This window comes from Ostrea edulis, chromosome 7 (genome assembly GCF_947568905.1).
Source record: "Ostrea edulis chromosome 7, xbOstEdul1.1, whole genome shotgun sequence".
NCBI lineage: Eukaryota > Metazoa > Mollusca > Bivalvia > Ostreida > Ostreidae > Ostrea > Ostrea edulis.
In genome coordinates this window covers 48277197-48297088 of record NC_079170.1, presented here as the reverse complement: position 1 = coordinate 48297088, position 19892 = coordinate 48277197, and the positions used below count along the sequence as shown (strand labels likewise).

Below are 19892 nucleotides of genomic sequence, written 5' to 3'. Positions count from 1 at the left end.
TGCATACTGTATACAGGGTTATTTTCGCCCTGTATTATTTTCGCCTTTCTACACTTGCAGACAGTTTCGCCACGTTTTAAATTCACCTATGCACAGTTGCGTTAAAAGAGAGATATGAGAGAAAACAGTTTCGCCCATTCTTAAATTCGCTTGGTGACAACGAGGGCGAAAACAAAAGAGGGGCAAATATTTCCCTGTATACAGTACCGAAATTGTTGATAACATTACATTGTTTACACCAACTACATTATATTTTCTGGGTTAAATGAATAGGTGGATCAAATTGCTCGCTCCAAAGGTAGCACGGTTAGCATACCATGGAGGGCTTTGTTGCTTTATCCAGTTTTAAGAATTATAACAAAATGGAATCAATTGCTCCAGTATTGTAAATGTTTTGCGTCAGGAAACATAATTTTAGATTGTTTTTGAGGCAGTTGAGCAAAATTGATGTAAATTATTTCTAAGTAGTTTATTGAAAACAACTGCAATGTTTCTAATAATAAAGGACTTCCTCATTTTCATTTCATTTTAAGATACAACAATATACCCTAACAGTTGGATAATCATGTCTTCTTATACTGCTTTTAGTAGGGTTGGAGGTTACAGTCTGCTTGCCTGTCTATTTCAGGGGGAGGGGGGGGGGGGGGGCAGAATTTCATACGATAGCCCAGAGGTCAAACTAATTTTAATAGCCAATGTACAACAAATACATCAAAAATCAGCTTTTGTAGTAAATTCTTTCAAATAATTAATACCAAAAGCAGAAAAGATGAAAATAAGGAGTCTGGCAAATTTTGAAAAGGGCAGGCAACTTTTGATTTTAGCTAGTCCTTTAACTGGCTCAAAATTCATTGAGTTTTTAACCTTCCTTATATTAAATATGTTTTGAAATTTATAGAACATAGGTAGATAGAGAAGTATTAAGAAGGACATATCCAATTTGCAGAACTGTGAAAATTGTGAATATCAAAATTTTTCCCAAGTTAATATTTGGTTTCCATACTAATTTTGCAGACAAGGATGAGTGTGTGGTGAACAAACCTCCCCCATGTAGTCAGAACTGCACCAACATTGCTAATGGTTACACCTGTTCCTGCATATCTGGGTATATTTTGGGCGGTGATGCCCGAACTTGTCAAGGTGAGTACTACAGATAGAGGTCTCCAACAAAGCTTGTGTCATTAGGTCAGCTATTAAAGTACAGAAGGAGTAGGCAGTAGTCTGTCTATTGTTTTGTTTTCATGATTGATAGAAGTCGTCAGATTTACAAGATGAAAAAAAAATGGATGATCACAACTCATACATGGAACAGAAAGCAAGAAATACAGATTAATAATACAGATAAAATAAAAAAATATCAGCAATATTTCCATCTGTCTGTACTTATAGTCTGTAGTTTAATCTTAATAGAAGTTCCAACAATTTTCCAATGATCTAATATGTATGAAATTTTGTTTTATGAATATTACATTTTCTATGTATTTCACATGAATAGCCAGGAACAAATCTGAATACTGTGTACAGGTTTAAATTTTAGACTGTTTCTAAATTCTATGTCCCTTCAATATAGATGTTAAGGAAATATTTTATTCTCTCTCTCTCTCTCTCTCTCTCTCTCTCTCTCTCTCTCTCTCTCTCTCTCTCCATGAATTTGACACAGTTTTGTACTATGCACAGATGTTGATGAGTGCCAGACAAATGCCGACAAATGTAACAAGGCCACCACAACTTGTAGTAACACTGTTGGTTCCTATACCTGTAACTGTAAGACCGGTTACTCCAGGGACACCCAATATGCTTGTACAGGTAAGAAACTTGTGCAACTTACCTTTGTTACCTTAAAAAAGAAGAATGAGCTATTTTAAAATATGTTTGATGAAAATATGAATAAATGTTTTAAATACTTTCAGACATCAATGAATGTTCATCCAATCCTTGCCCTTCTAACTCAAGATGTCAAAACACAGTTGGCAGTTACACGTGTATCTGTAATTTTGGATACGAGAAAAACGTGCAGACCAACACATGCGTCGGTAAATTGTTACTATAGCTTTACCTCTATTTTGAATTCTCACCACAAACAAAATATTTTGCTATTTGGGGAAAAAATTCAACTGAATACAGCAAATGTCTTAGATATCCTCACTGCATGTAAAAACATGAGATACTGAAGTGATGATTCTTTTCTGAATCGGTGACATTATTTGTGATTTTTGTGAATCGGTGACATTATTTGTGATTTTTGTGAATCAGTGACATTATTTGTGATTTTTCTGAATCAGTGACATTAATTGTGATTTTTGTGGTATTAAAAAAAAAAAATACAGTCAAAACTGCCATAGCGACCCACTGTATTAAGCGACTCACTGTCGTATGTGACCATAAAAAGTTCCCCCCAAGACGTTACTCTATATATTGTACCTGTATTAAACGACCACCTGTCTGACGCGACCAACGACCATGATTTTCACAACCTTTTCGTGTATTTTAACGAAATCTTACCTCTATTTAACGACTGTACATTTTTCGATTACAACGTGATTACTACTTTCGATTTCGGTTGAGCCGACTATTCTGGGAATTATCGCCCCTAACACTTTCGTTTTCAAACGCACGACTATTCTGGGAATTATCGCCCCTAATACTTTCGTTTTAATACGCACAGTTTGGCGATGATCTTGATTAGTCGGCCCTCTGAATAAATCATTATTCTTAAGCTGTCAACACGCAGTGTCCTGTGTGGTTAATTAATAAAACCTGCATTGTTGTTTATTTAACAAAATCAAGGATGAGGGAATCAAGGCCGGTGTATTTGAAGGTGTGAATTTCGACAAACTTTAAGAAGTGCCGGGTAGGCTAGATCGGAAATGAAAATCTACCACTTGTTATACCATTATGTTCAACAGAGTAAAAATTTGCCCGATTGCGATATAAATCAGGTAAATATTGTCCTCAGGACTAAAATTTTAAACGGAGTATTCACAGTTTTCCTGCATGAGATACTAGAGGTTTCCAGAATAATGACCGGAACTAGCGGCTCACTTTGACATGTCCCGAGTATTTGACATGTCCGAGTTCAAGAAAATTGCCTGCATTAGTTCTAAGCTTAAAATATTTGCTGTGCATATACAATGGATATATTGTGATTTATTTAATGTTTCTCAAATTGAATAACATTTTTCCAGCACGTATTGTACAAAAGGAGACGCAACACTTCACCATTTGTTTTCTTACCACAAGTGCTGCATTTTTTAGTTACACTGTACAAGTAGGCTATACATGAATACCCTTTACAACAAAGTGTTTATAAGTTTTAGAAAATTTACATGCAGTTCATAAATAATTTTTAAATCTCATGTAAATGTGTAATATGAAATGGATGAAAAGTTTATCATTCTTAAATAGATTAAATGTAATTTTGATGAATAAAAAATTATGATACAACACATTGTATTCTAGATTTTAACTACAGTGTATTATTAATTTTATTTTACAACTATTAAAACTGTACTTGATATTCTTAATGATAAATTCCAAATACATGTAGTCATTTACTCCATTGTATAAATTATTTGTGAAATTTTATCCTTTAACTGCGGAAAATAGGCAACCTGTATTAAGAGACCACCTGTCATATGTGACCTTTTTTCCATTCTCCGTTGGACGGTCTCGTAATACAGGTTTGACTGTATGCACTGTATATTACCACTTTACAGAGCAACATGGTTTTAGATAAGTGTGCTGTGTATGAAATATTACCTCGTTAATTTGATTGTATTATGTTTTGTAGACAAGGATGAGTGTGCAGGTTCCAACAACTGCCAGCAGAAATGTGTAGATGGTGTGGGTACCTACACATGTGAATGTAACACTGGGTATCGTCTCAACACAACAGATTTGATCAGCTGTTTACGTATGTATATAAATGTAAAACTGAATATGGCCCTATTTGCCCACCAAATTCAATGATCATAAATTTATTTCAATATCAAGTATATTTTTGAAAGAATTTATATGCAACTCAGTTGTTATTGATTTCACAATTTGATTAAAATGTACAATAATACCATATTTTGCTGAATATACAACACACATTTTCTTTTAAAAAAAATTGTGAGAAAGAGGTGCATGTTATATACCACAATAGGGTTTTTAGTATATTTTTTTCAGGTGATTTCATCATACTGCAATATTATTTGACCCACAGACATAGCCTTGTACATGTAGATAGATTTGCTTTTTCTCATTCACCTGTATTAGGTTAGGCCCTGTAATATATTACATTTAAGTGAAAATCAATCACTAGAAAATTATTGCTGGAATATAGAATTGTAGAAAATGTGATGCTTATGGTATCTAAATAATAAATTATTTAAGGAATGTCTTTAATTCTGGGGCAAGTTATACGAGTATAACCTGGTTTAGGTCAGTTTACGCTTTATAATCCAGACCTACAGTATTTGATATCTCCTGAACTGTTATGGTTGGGCTTTCATATTTTGTATATAGATTCTCTAAGGCAAGACCTGATTATACTTTGGTGTTTGACCTTGTGACATTGAACAATGGCAGGGCCAAGCTGGCTAAGATGAGCGATGTGGCCCATGGGCCTTTTGTTTGCAGTTTTGATAGTATGTTGATTATGACACACACTTGTTAAACAGACCTATTTTGATTTGATTTGATTTCGTGGCTAGGCTATTTTGGTCTGATTACCTTTAATGCAACAAAAGCTTTTGCTTGTTGAAATTAACGTTCCCCAAAGAATTAAAGCTTACCACAATGTATATGTATGAAGTTAAGATTAGTGTAATAACACAAAACTTTTGCTGCACAGTTTGCAAATTTTTGTGGTTTGTTGAAAATTTACATTATATCTGCAAAATATTCAGTGAAAATTAAACTATACTGCTTGGTCAAAATTTTAATTATGTATTATACACACAGACTGCATTTTGTACCCAATTTTCAGGCTTAAAATAGGGGGGTGCATATCATATTCAGCAAAATATGGCACTTAGAAAATTATAAAGTTGATGTTTTCCTAATTTTTATGTAAAGTAGCATAATATAACCATGTTTTCTCTTTTGATTTTTTAAGCGGAAAATGAATGCACAGCACAACAAAAAGCAACCTGTGATGGTGGTAGCGGCCGAGCAACATGTGCCGTGTCTAATGGCCAGGTGTACTGTACTTGTCCCAACGGTTATGCCCTCAATGCAACAAAATACTGTATAGGTAATGTACATATTAAAATTGGATAATGAAACCTGTCATTGATTCGTCTGCTCAGGCCTGAAAAATTACTGCAGTTTTATTGCAGTCATTGGATGTAAAGAAAATTGTTCAATTCTTTAAGAATCTTCTTCTCAAGAATCACTGGCCCATAAGAGTTGAGATTTAAGTAAGAGCTTTTTGATATAGAGTAAATTTGTTCAGATCATGGCCCCCGAGGGTAGGATACCTCTCTACAAGGGCATATGATAATAAATGAATTTGTAGTCAAGTTTAATAATTAAGTTTGATAATTAATGAATTTTTTAGTCATTACCTTTGAAAAGATTTTTCTGAATGAAGTTGCTTGTATAATGATAGTTTTGCACAATTAAACTAGTTCATTACTAAGAACTGCTGCTCAGGTTCATGATACAATACTTTTAAGTGTAGCTAGATTCTATTCCCCTTGCGATAGATTTTTTTTAAAAAAGTAAGTTCATAATAACCTAAATTTATTAGGGAGATTGAGGGCAAGATAAGTTTTCATAACTTGTGCCTAATCACATTGTGTATCATTGATACATTATGTTCAAAACAACAATTGTTATCTTGTGTGTACTAGTATTAAAAATAACATAATTCATGAATGGTTATGGATTTCTTAAGAATATCTTCACATTTTGCAACAGTCAATTTGAACACTATCAATAGATTTCAATGTTTTTTCTCTTTTATAGCAACAAAGTTGTACATTTCAGATATTGATGAGTGTGCCACTAATGCTGATGTTTGTGTTGATGCCAAGAGTGACTGTGTCAACCAAGTAGGGGGATACAAGTGTCAGTGTAAATCAGGATACCGGGCACTCAACAATTTCATCTGTGCAGGTGGGTAATTACTTACAACGCAACCTACCAGTTTTTCAAGGAGAAATATGGACATGATTGAAGTTTTAAAAGAAGAAAGAAAAAAATGTACATACAATTGTTTAATGTAAATTGGATCATTTTGACGTTGTGAATACTGGGACCATTTTTCTCAAAAATTCAATCCCTGATTTCCAAGAAAGGGGGGGGGGGGGGTATATTAATATCATGATATATTAATCATGATAAAGAACTATGCCTATTATGATTTATATAAAGCATTTGTGACTTTATCTTTTCAGACATTGATGAGTGTGCATCATCAAGCAGCAACAACTGTACAAGTCCTGCCACCTGTCAGAATAATGAGGGAGGTTATGTGTGCACATGTCCCTCAGGCTACTCTAAATCGGGTCAATATGGCTGTAGTGGTAAGTCACATTAGGCTAGTATATATAGGAACAAATCATATCTAGGTCTATAATGCCTTTAAGCAATTAGTTGCCTTAGCAAATCAGTTGATGTTGTTTCTGTTGTTGAAAATATAGCTTACAGAGCAACATTAACAGCTCAATGAACCCCTAAACTTTGGTCCTCCGAATTGTCCATGAGAATTCTGTAATATTCATGGCATGAGAAGCAGAATATTGAAGCAAAGTTCCGTTCATGTACTAATATTAATTATTGGTGAATATTAACAAGCATGGGTCAGTGTCTTTGGGCTGTTGACACCCAACAACATTTACTGTTCACAAAACACATTTATAATTGGAGAGGAAGGCAGACAAAATAAAGGGGGGTGGGGGGGGGTGGTAACGGTAGCATTTTTCTATAGCTGTTTCAGCACTAGCTCAGCTGGATAGTATTAGAGTACTTCTAATGTTGTTTATAGTTAAAAAAAAATCAATATAAAATGTCTGAATTGGTGACCCAATCTTATTTTGATTTAGTTCGGTATCTTCTTCCTGACTTTCTCTGTCATCATTTGTGTTGATGTCAATTGCATTGAATCTTAAATAGATCAGTTGGAATAGTGCTTGCAAACTTTTACTGGCACGATATAACTTTTAGCAGAGTTTTGGTGGGAGACACTGCGATGTGAGAGAATGTCACCAGATGACCTCGGCTTTTCTTGTCTAATGCTATGAACTCGGTATAAACCAGTGAGGTTCTTTATCATGCCAACCCCTATCCTTGCATGGGGCTTTATCATTTTTAGTCTGTTCTGAAGACTCCTGTCTTGTCAATCAAGTGTTTGACAAAGGAAGGGGTGCAATCAATTGGAAAGTGTTAGGTCTGACCCAGGAGTGATTTGAACATGGATCCTATCATTCAAAATAAGAATTTTGAAATTACAAATGCAATATGTACCCAGATATTAAGAGTCTTAAATTGATAGGGTTCACAATTTGATTTTGAAATACATGATTGTACACAAACTTTGAAACCCTCACTTTTTGTCGGGATTTAATTTTCATTATTTTATGGTATGTACATGCTCCTGAATTCAAATTCTCCACAAATGAGAAATGCCATGATTGATAACAACTACTGTACACAGGGTTATTTTTGCTCTGGGTTATTTTCGCCTTCCTACATACAGGGTTATTTTTGCCCTGGTTTATTTTCGCCTTCCTACATACAGGGTTATTTTTGCCCTGGGTTATTTTCACCTTCCTACACTTGCTAATGGTTCCACTCCATTTTAAATTTGCCCAAACACAGTTGTGTTAAAAGAGGGATAACAGAAAAAACGATTTTGCCCAATCTTGAATTTGCCCACTGACAACAAGGGCAAAAGGGACAAAAATAAAGCGGGAGCAAATATTTTTCCTGTATACAGTATATGAGCATGCATGGTTACTTCTTGTTCACAAACCTCAGAAAATCTTATCCTACAGTAAGTATCAAAAAGGGTATTTGTGAGCAATCTTGTTTTGTTTTTTTTCCAGACAACAATGAATGTGCTTCAGTTTCCACCCATTCCTGTGATAGAGAACATGGAACATGTAGTAACACCCCAGGAGGCTACACTTGTTCATGTAACAAAGGCTTTACTGGAAATGGATATGTGTGTTCAGGTAGGTGGGATAATGCTTGGAATGCATTGAATTGCACTGGTCAAATTCACAACTTCAATTTGATCAGGGATGTTTTAACCTAATTGAAAATGGTGACAATGTAATTTAGCTTAGATAAAGATTTACACATATTGAAGTTATTATGTAAAGTAATTAACACTTCCTTTCTGTTTTGTTCTTTCTTTAACTTAAGTTTATAGATGAAAGGAATGTATAAAATGTATGTATATCTGTTTTGTGATCATCAATAATCAGTAATTCACATGATTCTGAAATTGTCAGATTTGAACGAGTGTGCATCAAGTTCAACAAACAACTGCACCCAGACCTGCTCAAACAGCATTGGAAGTTACACCTGTTCCTGTCAGAATGGCTACTTGTTAGCAGCAGACAAAATCACTTGTAATGGTAGGTTTCAGCAACTCCTATAACATTGGAGATGTCTTTTTATGCTTGATATGTAGATACCCTCAACACAATTTTCATTCACTCATGTAAGCTTGATTGTTCAGGTTTGAACCTCATTGAGAATAGTTAGGGCATTATGAAGGACACTCAGATTGAATGGAAGAATGTCTCAAAACTATTGATCAAATGAAGGCATCAGCAGTAATATTGTGGAACCGAGTGGCTACAAGTTTATAGGAATTTTGATGCACAGTGTTCCACTTTAAACTGAGGGTTGTACTTCTGAAAACATTGGACTCACAAAATATTAACTCTTACATTTCTGTTTAGTTTAATGTACCAGTGAGTGAAAAATGAATTAAAATTTTCATAAATTAAGAAAAATTAAACATGAAGATTTTTTTTGTTTCAAATTGTAGTTCTTAATAATTTCTGGAAACTCTATACTATAGATTCCTATGTATATGTGAGAAATTTAAGAATTCAAGAAGCACCACTCACAAAATGTAATAACTCTATTTTATTTTTCTATTGCTGAAATAATGTACAAACTCTTGAGCAACAGTAAATTCATGAATTCATGTTCTCGAAATTCGATATCTACCATTCATTTTGTGAAATTAAATACTCGTGTAAAATAAGGAATATATAGTAATATGATGGTGTTTCCTGTCTTCTGAAAATTAAGAAACTGGCAAGCAATTTTTAGCTCACCTGAGTGAAAGCTCAAGTGAGCTTTTCTGATCACCTGTTGTCCGTAGTCTGTAAACTTTTTACATTTTCAACTTCTTCTCCAGAACCACTGGGCCAATTTCAACCAAACTTGGCCAAAAGCATCCTTGGTTAAGGGCTTTCAAATTTATTCCAATGAAGTGCCATGTCCCTTTCAAAGGGGAGATAATCACAAAAATGCAAAAATAGGGTGTGATCATTTAAAAAACCACTGGGCCAGAAAAGCTGAAATTACATGAAAGCTTCCTGACATAGTGCAGATTCAAGTTTATGAAAATCATGGCCCCTGGGGGTAAGATGAGGCGACAATAGGGGATCAAAGTTTTACATACAGATATAGGGAAAATCTTTAAAAATCTTCTTCTCAAAAATCACTGGGCCAGAAAAGTTTACATTCACATGAAAGCTTCCTGATATAGTCCAAATTCCAATTTTGAAAAAATCATGGCCCCTGGGAGTAGGTTAGGGCCACAAAAGGGATCAAAGTTTTACATGCAAATATATAGGAAAAATCTATAAATATGAGCCAAGGTGACTCGGGTGAGTAATGTGGCCCATGGGCCTCTTGTTATTTGAGTTTTTAGTCAGGCTAATCCTTGTCAGAAATTGTTCATTGCTAGTTGTAGTTGATTTGTTCAGGGTCACAAACTAGTTTGTTTTTATTTCAGATGTAAATGAATGTAACAGCTCTGCTTCCAATGGGTGCTATAGCAGCAGCTATTGTACAAACACTCAGGGAAGTTACACATGCTCCTGCCCTTCTAACTTCCGCCTTAAAGGGGATGGAAAAACTTGTGAATGTAAGTGTAATCTAGAAGGTGCCTGAAAAAAGTTCATAGTAAAAGAGTCATCAAAAAATCTTTTTAAATCTATGAATATAGATGTATAATCTTTGTAATTTTAAACCTTGTCAAAGGACAAGATTTGTTTAGTGTGAATACAGATACATGTATAGTAATTTCACAGATTGAATGAATTAACACTTATGCACTCTGTTTCACTGTGAATACTGTAAACGTATTATATTTGGCGTGTACGATATTTGGCAGAAATCTTTTTTTCAACAAGTTAGCGTAGATTTGATTTAGCGCATTCCTGAATTACTTTAATAAACATCTAGATTTACGGATGGCATTTAGCGATGTACTTGATTTAGCGGAAGCTGCGTTCCACCAAAGGCGCTAAATAGAATACACAGCCAAATGTAATACATTTACAGTATCCATTCTCAATTACTTTTTTTTATGTTCTTTACACCATGTCATCTCGGACATCCTACCTAAATCAGATGCAAAATTTTATCTCTCAAAACATGTTGGAATAGATGAAATCAAATATAGCATAAATATGTATATGATAAAGAAATTTTGTTTTTCCAAAATACATTTAATTTTATATATATTGCAAATTTTTTTTTCAAGAGAATCATTTTCATTGAAAGGGACTGATTCACGATTTTCCCCAAAATTTTGTTTTTCACTTTTAATGATGAAAATCTACTGTCTAATGTGTTAGAAAGATTTCACATGAAAATTAAGGTTATACATTATCACAGTTCTGAAGCTCATTATAGAGAGTTTATTATTTGTTTTGTAAACAAAGATTGCGGTATGCTATTGTTTACGAAATTTTCAAAAGAAATGGATATCGATCTAAGTTTTTATATCTTTCACATTTCAAGCATTTTTGGGGGTAAAATGTGTCATCTAAAAGTTAAAATTTGTGACTATGCAAAATTAAGATGTATTATATTACAAAATGAATAGTTCACTCGTTTGTTTGTTTAGATATAAAGACTCATGTCTTTGTTTACATAACACAGATTTAAGGCTAATATATTGCTTTCATTCTTGCATTTTAAAGGTAAAAATGTTGGCTGTCAACATTAAATGAGTTATATTTTTAATGTTTAACATCAAAAATGAAAAATATTTTTATCAAAAATCGTGAACCAGTCCCTTTAATTAAATCCATCACATATATTGCATTATTTTCTACTTTCGTATTTCCTTCAGATTTTGTTGCCTCCCATCTGTTATTTTCGTTACCTATTCCTTTGCAGGAAATTTATAAAACTCCCTAGACCACCTAAAATGTAGAGTTAAATGTTGAACTGAATCAAAAAACAAAAACGAAAACTGTAGCATGACTCCATAACTGAAGAAAACACATGCAAATGTTAAAAAATTCTAGACATACATAAGTATCTGCAGTACTCGTGTATTGGAATTTTATGTTTAAAGACTTGAAACTTTTCTTCTTTTTTTTCCAGCCATTTATCAGTGTGAAAGTAACCATGGATGCAGCCATACTTGTGGAAGAGTTAATGGGATAGATACTTGTTCTTGTCCCACTGGTATGGTACTAGATAGTACTAACAAAACCTGTGTAGGTAAGTATTACAGTGTTTCACCTGGATGTTTTCTATCGTAAAGGAGGATGTGTAGAGGTTAATCATCAGGTGTCTGATTAAGATTTATTGAATTGAAAGTGCAGTGTTTATGAAATAGTCAGGAAGTGATAGGTGGGTATGCTCAGGCCCCCCCCCCCCCCCCCCCCCCCCCCCCCCCCCCCCCCCTTAGTCGTATGTAACTAATTGTACAATCCTGTATAATAAAGGATGATCATTTTTATAACACACACACACACACACACACCCCAAACGAAGTTCTGGGAGTATAGAGGAATCACTCTGTCTGTCTGTCCATCCATCTGTCTGTGCAGATTCGTGTCCGGGCCATAACTTCTTTGTTCTTTGACTTAGGCATACCATATTTGGCACACAGGTAGATAACCATGAGATGATGTGGCGAGTACCTTCATGACCTCTATATTACCTTGACCTCAAGGTCAAAATTAAAGGTTTTTTACAATGGATTCGTGTCCGGGCCATAACTTCTTTGTTCTTTGACATAGGCATACCATATTTGACACATGAGTGTATCACCATAAGACGATGTGTCATGTACCTTCATGACTTCCATATGACCTTGACCTCGAGGTCAAAATTAAAGGTTTTTAACAATGGATTTGTGTCAGGGCCATGACTTCTTTGCTCTTTGACATAGACATATCATATTTGACACATGAGTGTATCACCATGAGATGATGTGTCAAGTACCTTCATGACCTCTATATGACCTTGAACTTTGACCTCAAGGTCACAATTTATTATAGGGTTTTGACATAGTCATACCATATGACATGGGTGTATCACCTTGAGACTATGTGTCATGTACATTCATGACCTCTTTATGACCTTGACCTTTGATCTCAAGGTCAAAATTATAGGTTTATGCCATAGGATTTGTGTTCGGACTGTATCTTCCATTTTCTTTTACAAAGGCATACCTTATTTTGACACTCAGGAAAGAGGTAATTTATACCTATTAACAACACCCTTTGGGAGATAGGGGTAAGCGAGGGGTATTCTTAGTGAGCATTGCTCACAGTACATCTTGTTTTAATTCATTCCTGTGGGAATCCGGGTTGGAATAGGTCCTCAGTACCCCTTGCTTGTTGTAAAAAGTGACTAAATGGGGTGGTCCTTCGCATAAGACCGCAAAAACTGAGGTCCCATGTCACAGCAGGTGTGGCATGATAAAGATCCCTCCCTGCTAAAAAAAAACAAAAACACGTAAATGCCAAGCATAGGCCTCAATTTTTAATCAATCAATCAATCATTCCCTTACTCTCCTAAACTTTCATCAATGATGGCTGGGTTTTTTTATGCAAATGTGCTAATTTGAATCCTACATGTAATTCTTATACAATATTTTTTTTTTTGAATACAGATAAAAATGAATGTGCCTCAGAAGTGGACAACCTGTGCAGAATTGCCAACAATGTGGTCTGCTTGAACACTAATGGTTCTTATGTCTGTAACTGTGTCAACAGTTCCTATGTCAAAACCCAGAACACCATCTGTACTGGTATGTTGATTTATTTATTGGAGGATATCAATTCAATGAGACTATTTCAGGGATATGAAAACAATTAACTCCCAGAGGAAATTATTGGAGAGCTTATTATTGATATATGTACACACCACACATACCATCCATATCATGTATGGTCTGTGCTATTTGTCTCTGAATTCTTGTGCATTTCCAGTAGACCTATGTGATGTATATAGTACTTTTGTGAGTTTCTGGTCTTCTATTCAAATTATATTGCATTTCTAGCTCTAATGAGCTAAACTAATTGAAATTTAATAGTATGTTGTATTTACTAAATTGTTGCTTCTCTAGAACCACTAAACCAATTTTAACTAAATTTGTCACAAAGCATCCTTGCATAAAAGGATACTGGTATCATAAAGATCTAGAAAATATGTGGTTTAAATCTTCTCAAGATCCATGGAACCAGAAAGGCTATAACTTGTTTATATAGAAGCATTGATCCTTATAATATAAACGAGATTCAAGTTTGTTTAGACTATGATCCTCAGAGCTTGGATAGGTGTACTCGTACACTTAAAAGCCTTGATGGACATATCCATGCTCCTTGTAGACCTTGTTTTGTGGTAATGAAAGCTATGTAAGAGACGAAATGATACTAGATGTGTGTTGCTATGATGACAGTTAGGTATTCCATCTGATTCAACAATAATGATACAATCTGAATAGTAATCAATTAAAAGCATACCGTGATTCAAAAACAATTTCAAGAGTAAGACAGTTAAATCTAAAATCAGAAATAACATTACAAGTTTGCATCATGACATTAAACAAAGTATAATGGTGTGTATGGGATGGTATTTGATAAATGAATTTGATTGTATTGCACTCTCTGATGAAATGTTTTAATGGTTGCTTCAATTGGTTACAGATGCCAATGAATGTACACTGGGCACTGCCAGCTGTCCCGCCAATTCTCAGTGTGTCAACAAGGATCCAGGGTATGAGTGTCAATGTGTATCAGGCTACTCCAAAGTAGGGGCTCTATGTCAAGGTATGCCAGCATAGTGTGTGAAAATATGACAAAGTGTTGTAAAAAGAAAAAAGAATTAGTACCTGAATATCAGTATTCAATGGAAAAAAAACTGTGAAACCACAGTATTTACAAACTAATTCTGTTACTTATTTTTGTTGAGTTAATTAAGTATATAAATTGATTTAAATATGTTTTTATATTATTTATTTATAAAGCTATCTGATAACATTGTGATAATGCTGTATAATGTCAGTATAAATATAACACCTGTATATAAGAAGATTATAATTTGACCAACATTTTGTATAATGTATAAATTTATGCTTTTTTATTACAGATATTAATGAATGTGCAGGTGCCAATGATTGCCACGCTAATGGCACTTGTACAAACACTGCAGGGGGATACACCTGTGCCTGTAAGGCAGGGTTCTCAGGGAATGGCAGAATATGTTCAGGTAGATTGTGCTAATTAGTACTTTTAAAGACCTAGTTTGATGTGTGAAACTCGGTGACCATTTAGTTTCATGCACCACTTGTAGTCTTGTGATACTGTTAGTTGTATTGGAAAATGTGAAATAACATGGCAATTTACTTAGTACTGTGACCTAACCTTTGTTCAATGCAGATATTGATGAATGTGCTCTCAATACCCATAACTGTGACAGTCGTGTGGCGAGAAGAACTTGCACAAACACTATAGGGAGCTTCACCTGTGGCTGCCGAAGTGGGTTCCAGTTAGCTGGAGATAAACGAACATGTAATGGTAAGTAATTCACAAGAATTAGTTAGCTATTCATGAACAACCCTGCATTGAAAAGTCTGACTGCCATGGTTCCTAGGACCAGAATGGAACAACAAAATGGGTTTTACATTGGGAATTATGGGAAAATTTTCTTCTAAAGAGCAATAGGCAACAGTGTATTGAAGTACAAGGCATTTCATCATCAATTGGTGTACTACCTATTAGCAGGTCTTGGCTTGGCATATTATGGAACTAAAATTGTAGCTCAGTAGCATTTAAGAGCCATGTCTTTATCAGAACATTCAAATAGGGTGACTATTGATGCTTATTTACCTTTTGTGTGTGTTAAATTTGTTCTAAACTTTTCAGATGTGGATGAATGCACTGGAAATCATGGCTGCCAACAAGTGTGCAGAAACAATGATGGTGGATATGAATGTGCTTGTCGGACAGGATATAGACTCACTGCAGACCAAAGGAACTGTATTGGTAAGGATGTTATGGCAGATGTTAATTTTGTTATTACAAAGGAATTTGTGTTGTGTTGTGTTGGTTGTATTGTTTTAAAGGCTCTTTAACCTGTTACTTTCTACTGATGAAGCAAAGTGTGTGTAGCATAAACAGAAAGACTGTAGATTTATAGAGTAAAGGGCTGTAAATGTAGAAATTTTTGTATTAGCAAGATTTACTCTAAAAATCAGTAATTCCAATAAATCTTTCAATTGAAATGGTATATTTTGTTACAAATTAGAGAGGTGTTAAGGTCAGAACTAAAATATTGATAGCAATGACCTAGTGACAGAGAGGTTTGTATGTTCTTAGTGCCTGGGTAGTAAAAAATTTACTGTACACTTCACCTGTAAGTCAATAATTTGTTTTATATAGCAAATTTTGGATATTTTTTAGCTCATCTGAGCCAAAGGCTCAAGTGAGCTTTTCAGATCAAAATTTGTCGGCGGTGATGTATACTTTTCACATTTTCGACTTCTTCTCAAGAACTACTGGGCCAATTTCAACCAAACTTGTCACAAAGCATCCTTGGGTAAAGGACTTTCCAATTTGTTCAAATGAAGGGCCATGTCCCTTTCAAAGGGGAGATAATCACAAAAATAGGGTGGAGTCATTTAAAAATCTTCTCAAAAATCCACTGGGCCAGAAAAGTTGAATTTTACTTAAAAGCTTCCTGACATAGTGCAGATTCAAGTTTGTTCAAATCATGGCCCAGGGGATCAAAGTTTTGCATACGAATATATAAGGAAAATCTTTAAAAATCTTCTTCTCAAGAACCACTGAGCCAGAAAAGCTGATATTTACATGAAAACTTTCTGACAGATTTCAGTTTGTTAAAATCATGGACCCCAGGGGTAGGATGGGGTCACAAGGGGGGGGGGTCAAAGTTTTGCATACACATATATAGGGAAAATGTTTAAATATGAGCCAAAGTGACTCAGGTGAGCGATGTGGCCCTTGGACCTCTTGTTTTATAGTTGCCATACATGCATTGCGCATTGTACTCAAATCTGTGGTCTGTATTTCACAGTGGAAGCTGAATGTGGGTCAGTCAAGAAAGCCACCTGCTTGAATCAACAGTGTGCCAAGGTGAATGGTACTGATACTTGTCAGTGTCCTACCGGCTTCCAACTGGCAGCAGATGGGACCTCATGTAACGGTAGGTGGTAGTACAATACTTATAAAGGTCAAATGAATGTCAACAGGCAGAGGTACCATGTGACAAATAGCAGAATAAATTATTATTCATCAGTATTCCACACAATGGTAAAAATGCATATAAAACTAGACTATGCAGAACACATCAAATGGAATGTCTGCACGCAGGTTTGCTTTGGTAACAAAATGTCTTCCTTGATGACTAACATGTACAGTTTAGGAAATGAATTGTAATTAAACTCGTGCAAGATTGTGGCTGTTAGGTAGACTGATACAAGATGACTTGATTTATTCCAGACATCGATGAGTGCAAGACCTCCCCTTGTTATGCTACCAATAGTAACTGTACCAACACTCAAGGAGGATACAACTGTTCTTGTACAAATGGCTACATTCTGGGACCCAACAATGTGTGTAAAGGTAGGATATTGTAAGGAAAGCCACAGCCATGAATATAACTGCCAAATCGGAATAAGATGAAATAAAGTTTAATTTGAAATTTTTGTTGCCTGAAGACAGGTATAAGTCGTAAACGAGTAATATTACCCAAATTTTCCAGATCGTAATGGTGGTCTTTCTAACTGGTCTTCCTGGGGTAACTGTACCAAGGAGTGTGACTCAGGAACGCAGACAAGATCAAGGACCTGCACTAATCCGACCAAGCAGGGATTCGGGGCAGATTGTACAGGGGCACGTTCACAAACCCAAAATTGTAACACACAACTCTGTCCTCGTAAGTTTTTATTGATGCACAAGTTCTTGAATTTTCAGGTGGTCTTTGAAATTTAGAATTTTTGTATGCACAATTTTTTCTTAATTTTCCACTTATGTAAACTACTTTGCAAGCTTTAAAATCTACAGCTCAAATAATAAAAATATTGTTGATTAATTCAGCATAATAATCTGTATAACAATTTTTAAATGACTGGGAATTATTACCATGCAGTAATTACATGTAGGAGACTGTAAACTCTATATCGCAGTCATTACATGTAAATGCTGTTCCCCTCAGTGGGAAGGTAAACATGGGGGAGTGTAGGATTGGTATCAGATGATTGTGTCTATGTCAACAACCTGCATTGTTTTTTGTACAGCTAATGAAGTTGAGAAGAAATATGGTATTGTTCTGCAATTCAATGGACTACCTGTATCAGTGGTAAGGATTTTAATCTCTTGTCTCAAGGAATATCAGTATTATTGGGTCCTTAGGAATCAATATCAATGGGACATGCTTTTGATCAAATTTTCACAAATTTGATCATTTTGGATTCTGTTTATAGATTACAAAAAATCCTAAAACTGGGTGCAGATGTTGTTGGACTTTGCCTATTACTGTGAACCTTATAATATCCAGAAAACAAAACTTTCAGAGTCTTTCAAGAGTTTTATTATTATCATACTCTATTGTTTTAAAATTCCTAGAATTTCCATGTAAAATATGATTTAACATGAGAACATGGTGTTTGATTTTCAGTTCACAATAAGAGTGAGAGGAGAATTCCGTAGTACAGTAGCTTCTAGTATAAACAGTTTCTGTAATACAAACAATGCGAACCTGAGGCAGTGTTGCAACAGCGCATCCACTTATGTGTAAGTACCATTGTGAATTAACCAGTCAATTTACAGGAACATGTCAATGTTTTATATTAATTAATGATAATAAAAAAATTGATATCCAGACAATTCTTTGTACCTGGTAAATGTTTATAAAAGTGGGGTTTTTTTTTCTTTCAATAACAGCACTTTCAAATTAAATGTGCCAAAATCAAACAATATTGGCTTTTATTTTGTTAAATGATGTTTACATGGGGTATGGTTTATTTCTTCCACTAGGCCCAGCACCTCTAGTCCCAAGACATACACAACTGCTGAGAAAATAGCAATTGGCAGTGGTTATCCAAGGGACGTACTAGGTGTGACCCAGATTATGCTCATTGTCAAATCAGACCGAAACAATGCGCTTTGTCAGGCCAGTAAGAAGCGCAAAAAGCGCGCTGTATCTCTTGGTGCAAATGAAATTGCTATTCCACAGGCTGCATTGGCATCTATCATGAGTTCTCCAGCAATGTAAGTTTATTTGCACCACAGTGCTGTATTCACTTGCATGAACCTTTTAAATGTTCTGTTGTTATAGAATCTAGTCTTCCATCTGTTATGTACTCATCTGTTTCTCGGATATAAGGTTCTTGCCGTTATTGACTAGACAAGACAATAATGACTTTTGATTGGTTATGACAAAAAAGCAGCTTCTCTTGCATGACTGTTTTTTGTCACCGAATTCTCTACAGATTCCTCCAGTTGTCCTAAAAGGTTAGTTCTAGAATACTTCTAAAAATTTTGCACATCTGAGTTAAGAGCTCAATTGCCATTGTCTATGTCAGTAGCATTAGTCACTTTTCACATGCACTTAGACTGGGCTAATATCGACTAATCTTGTCAGAAAGCTTCCTTAGGTAAATGGGATTCAAGTTTGTTCAAATGAAGGGTCACACCCTCTTTGAAGGGGATTATTAAAAATTACATGTTACTTTTTATACAAGTGACCCAAAACGTTGGGTTGCTTTTTTCAAGGCATGCAAGATTTGACCTGGATACAATTCGAGTACATGAAGCCATAGAATTCCAGGAGGCCCCAGCAACCCACACTGGGGCCTCCTGGAATTCTATGGCGTCGTGTACTCGAATTGTATCCAGGTCAAATCTTGCATGCCTTGAGTCCATCAAACTTGGTTAGTTGATGTCACAGGCAATTACATAATTTGGATTTGAATTTACTATCGGAGAGAAGTAAATTCAAACCCAAATGATATAATTGCATGTGGTTGATGGGGGGGGGGGGGGGGCAGTTGTCATTGAGCAATTTTACATCTTGGAGACTGAAGGTTGTCTTTTGTCTGCAACTTTAAAGTTATCATTCAAAATCATAGATTATTGGTATACAAGTAAGAGAAATATTTTGTAACCTGTGTTCGTCATGTTTTTAAAATATTTCATTTGGCCTGTAATGCATGTAAATTGTGAGATGATTTTTGAAATCATTAAAATGAAAAATTTATTTCTATATTACTCATTGCAGATTGTTGGAATCATTTATAATTGTTGAAATGTTGGGTTGCTTTTTTTACTTTTGATAAGAAAAACAAACTTGTACAGTACAGGTTTGATTTGCATTATTGAAATTGGCACCTTGACCTGATAGTTATACGTGCAACAACCTGTGACCATGCCCAAAATAGTTTA

The 19892-nt window shown here is 35.0% G+C and overlaps 1 protein-coding gene across 1 annotated transcript in view; it reads left to right on the top strand.

The window, feature by feature from the left end:
* Positions 1-19892, top strand: part of LOC125655815 (uncharacterized) — a 107999-nt gene that overhangs the window by 85037 nt on the left and 3070 nt on the right. Inside the window, exons 51-72 of the mRNA XM_056145734.1 lie at positions 1015-1140; positions 1678-1806; positions 1911-2033; positions 3791-3913; positions 5102-5239; positions 5977-6105; positions 6387-6515; positions 8037-8165; positions 8448-8573; positions 9974-10105; positions 11578-11697; positions 13100-13237; positions 14136-14258; positions 14578-14697; positions 14868-15005; positions 15354-15473; positions 16525-16653; positions 16950-17072; positions 17212-17385; positions 17747-17808; positions 18127-18242; positions 18486-18719. Of these exons, the coding sequence (XP_056001709.1) occupies positions 1015-1140; positions 1678-1806; positions 1911-2033; positions 3791-3913; positions 5102-5239; positions 5977-6105; positions 6387-6515; positions 8037-8165; positions 8448-8573; positions 9974-10105; positions 11578-11697; positions 13100-13237; positions 14136-14258; positions 14578-14697; positions 14868-15005; positions 15354-15473; positions 16525-16653; positions 16950-17072; positions 17212-17385; positions 17747-17808; positions 18127-18242; positions 18486-18719 (2881 nt within the window). The remainder of the gene's footprint in view (positions 1-1014; positions 1141-1677; positions 1807-1910; positions 2034-3790; positions 3914-5101; positions 5240-5976; positions 6106-6386; positions 6516-8036; positions 8166-8447; positions 8574-9973; positions 10106-11577; positions 11698-13099; positions 13238-14135; positions 14259-14577; positions 14698-14867; positions 15006-15353; positions 15474-16524; positions 16654-16949; positions 17073-17211; positions 17386-17746; positions 17809-18126; positions 18243-18485; positions 18720-19892) is intronic.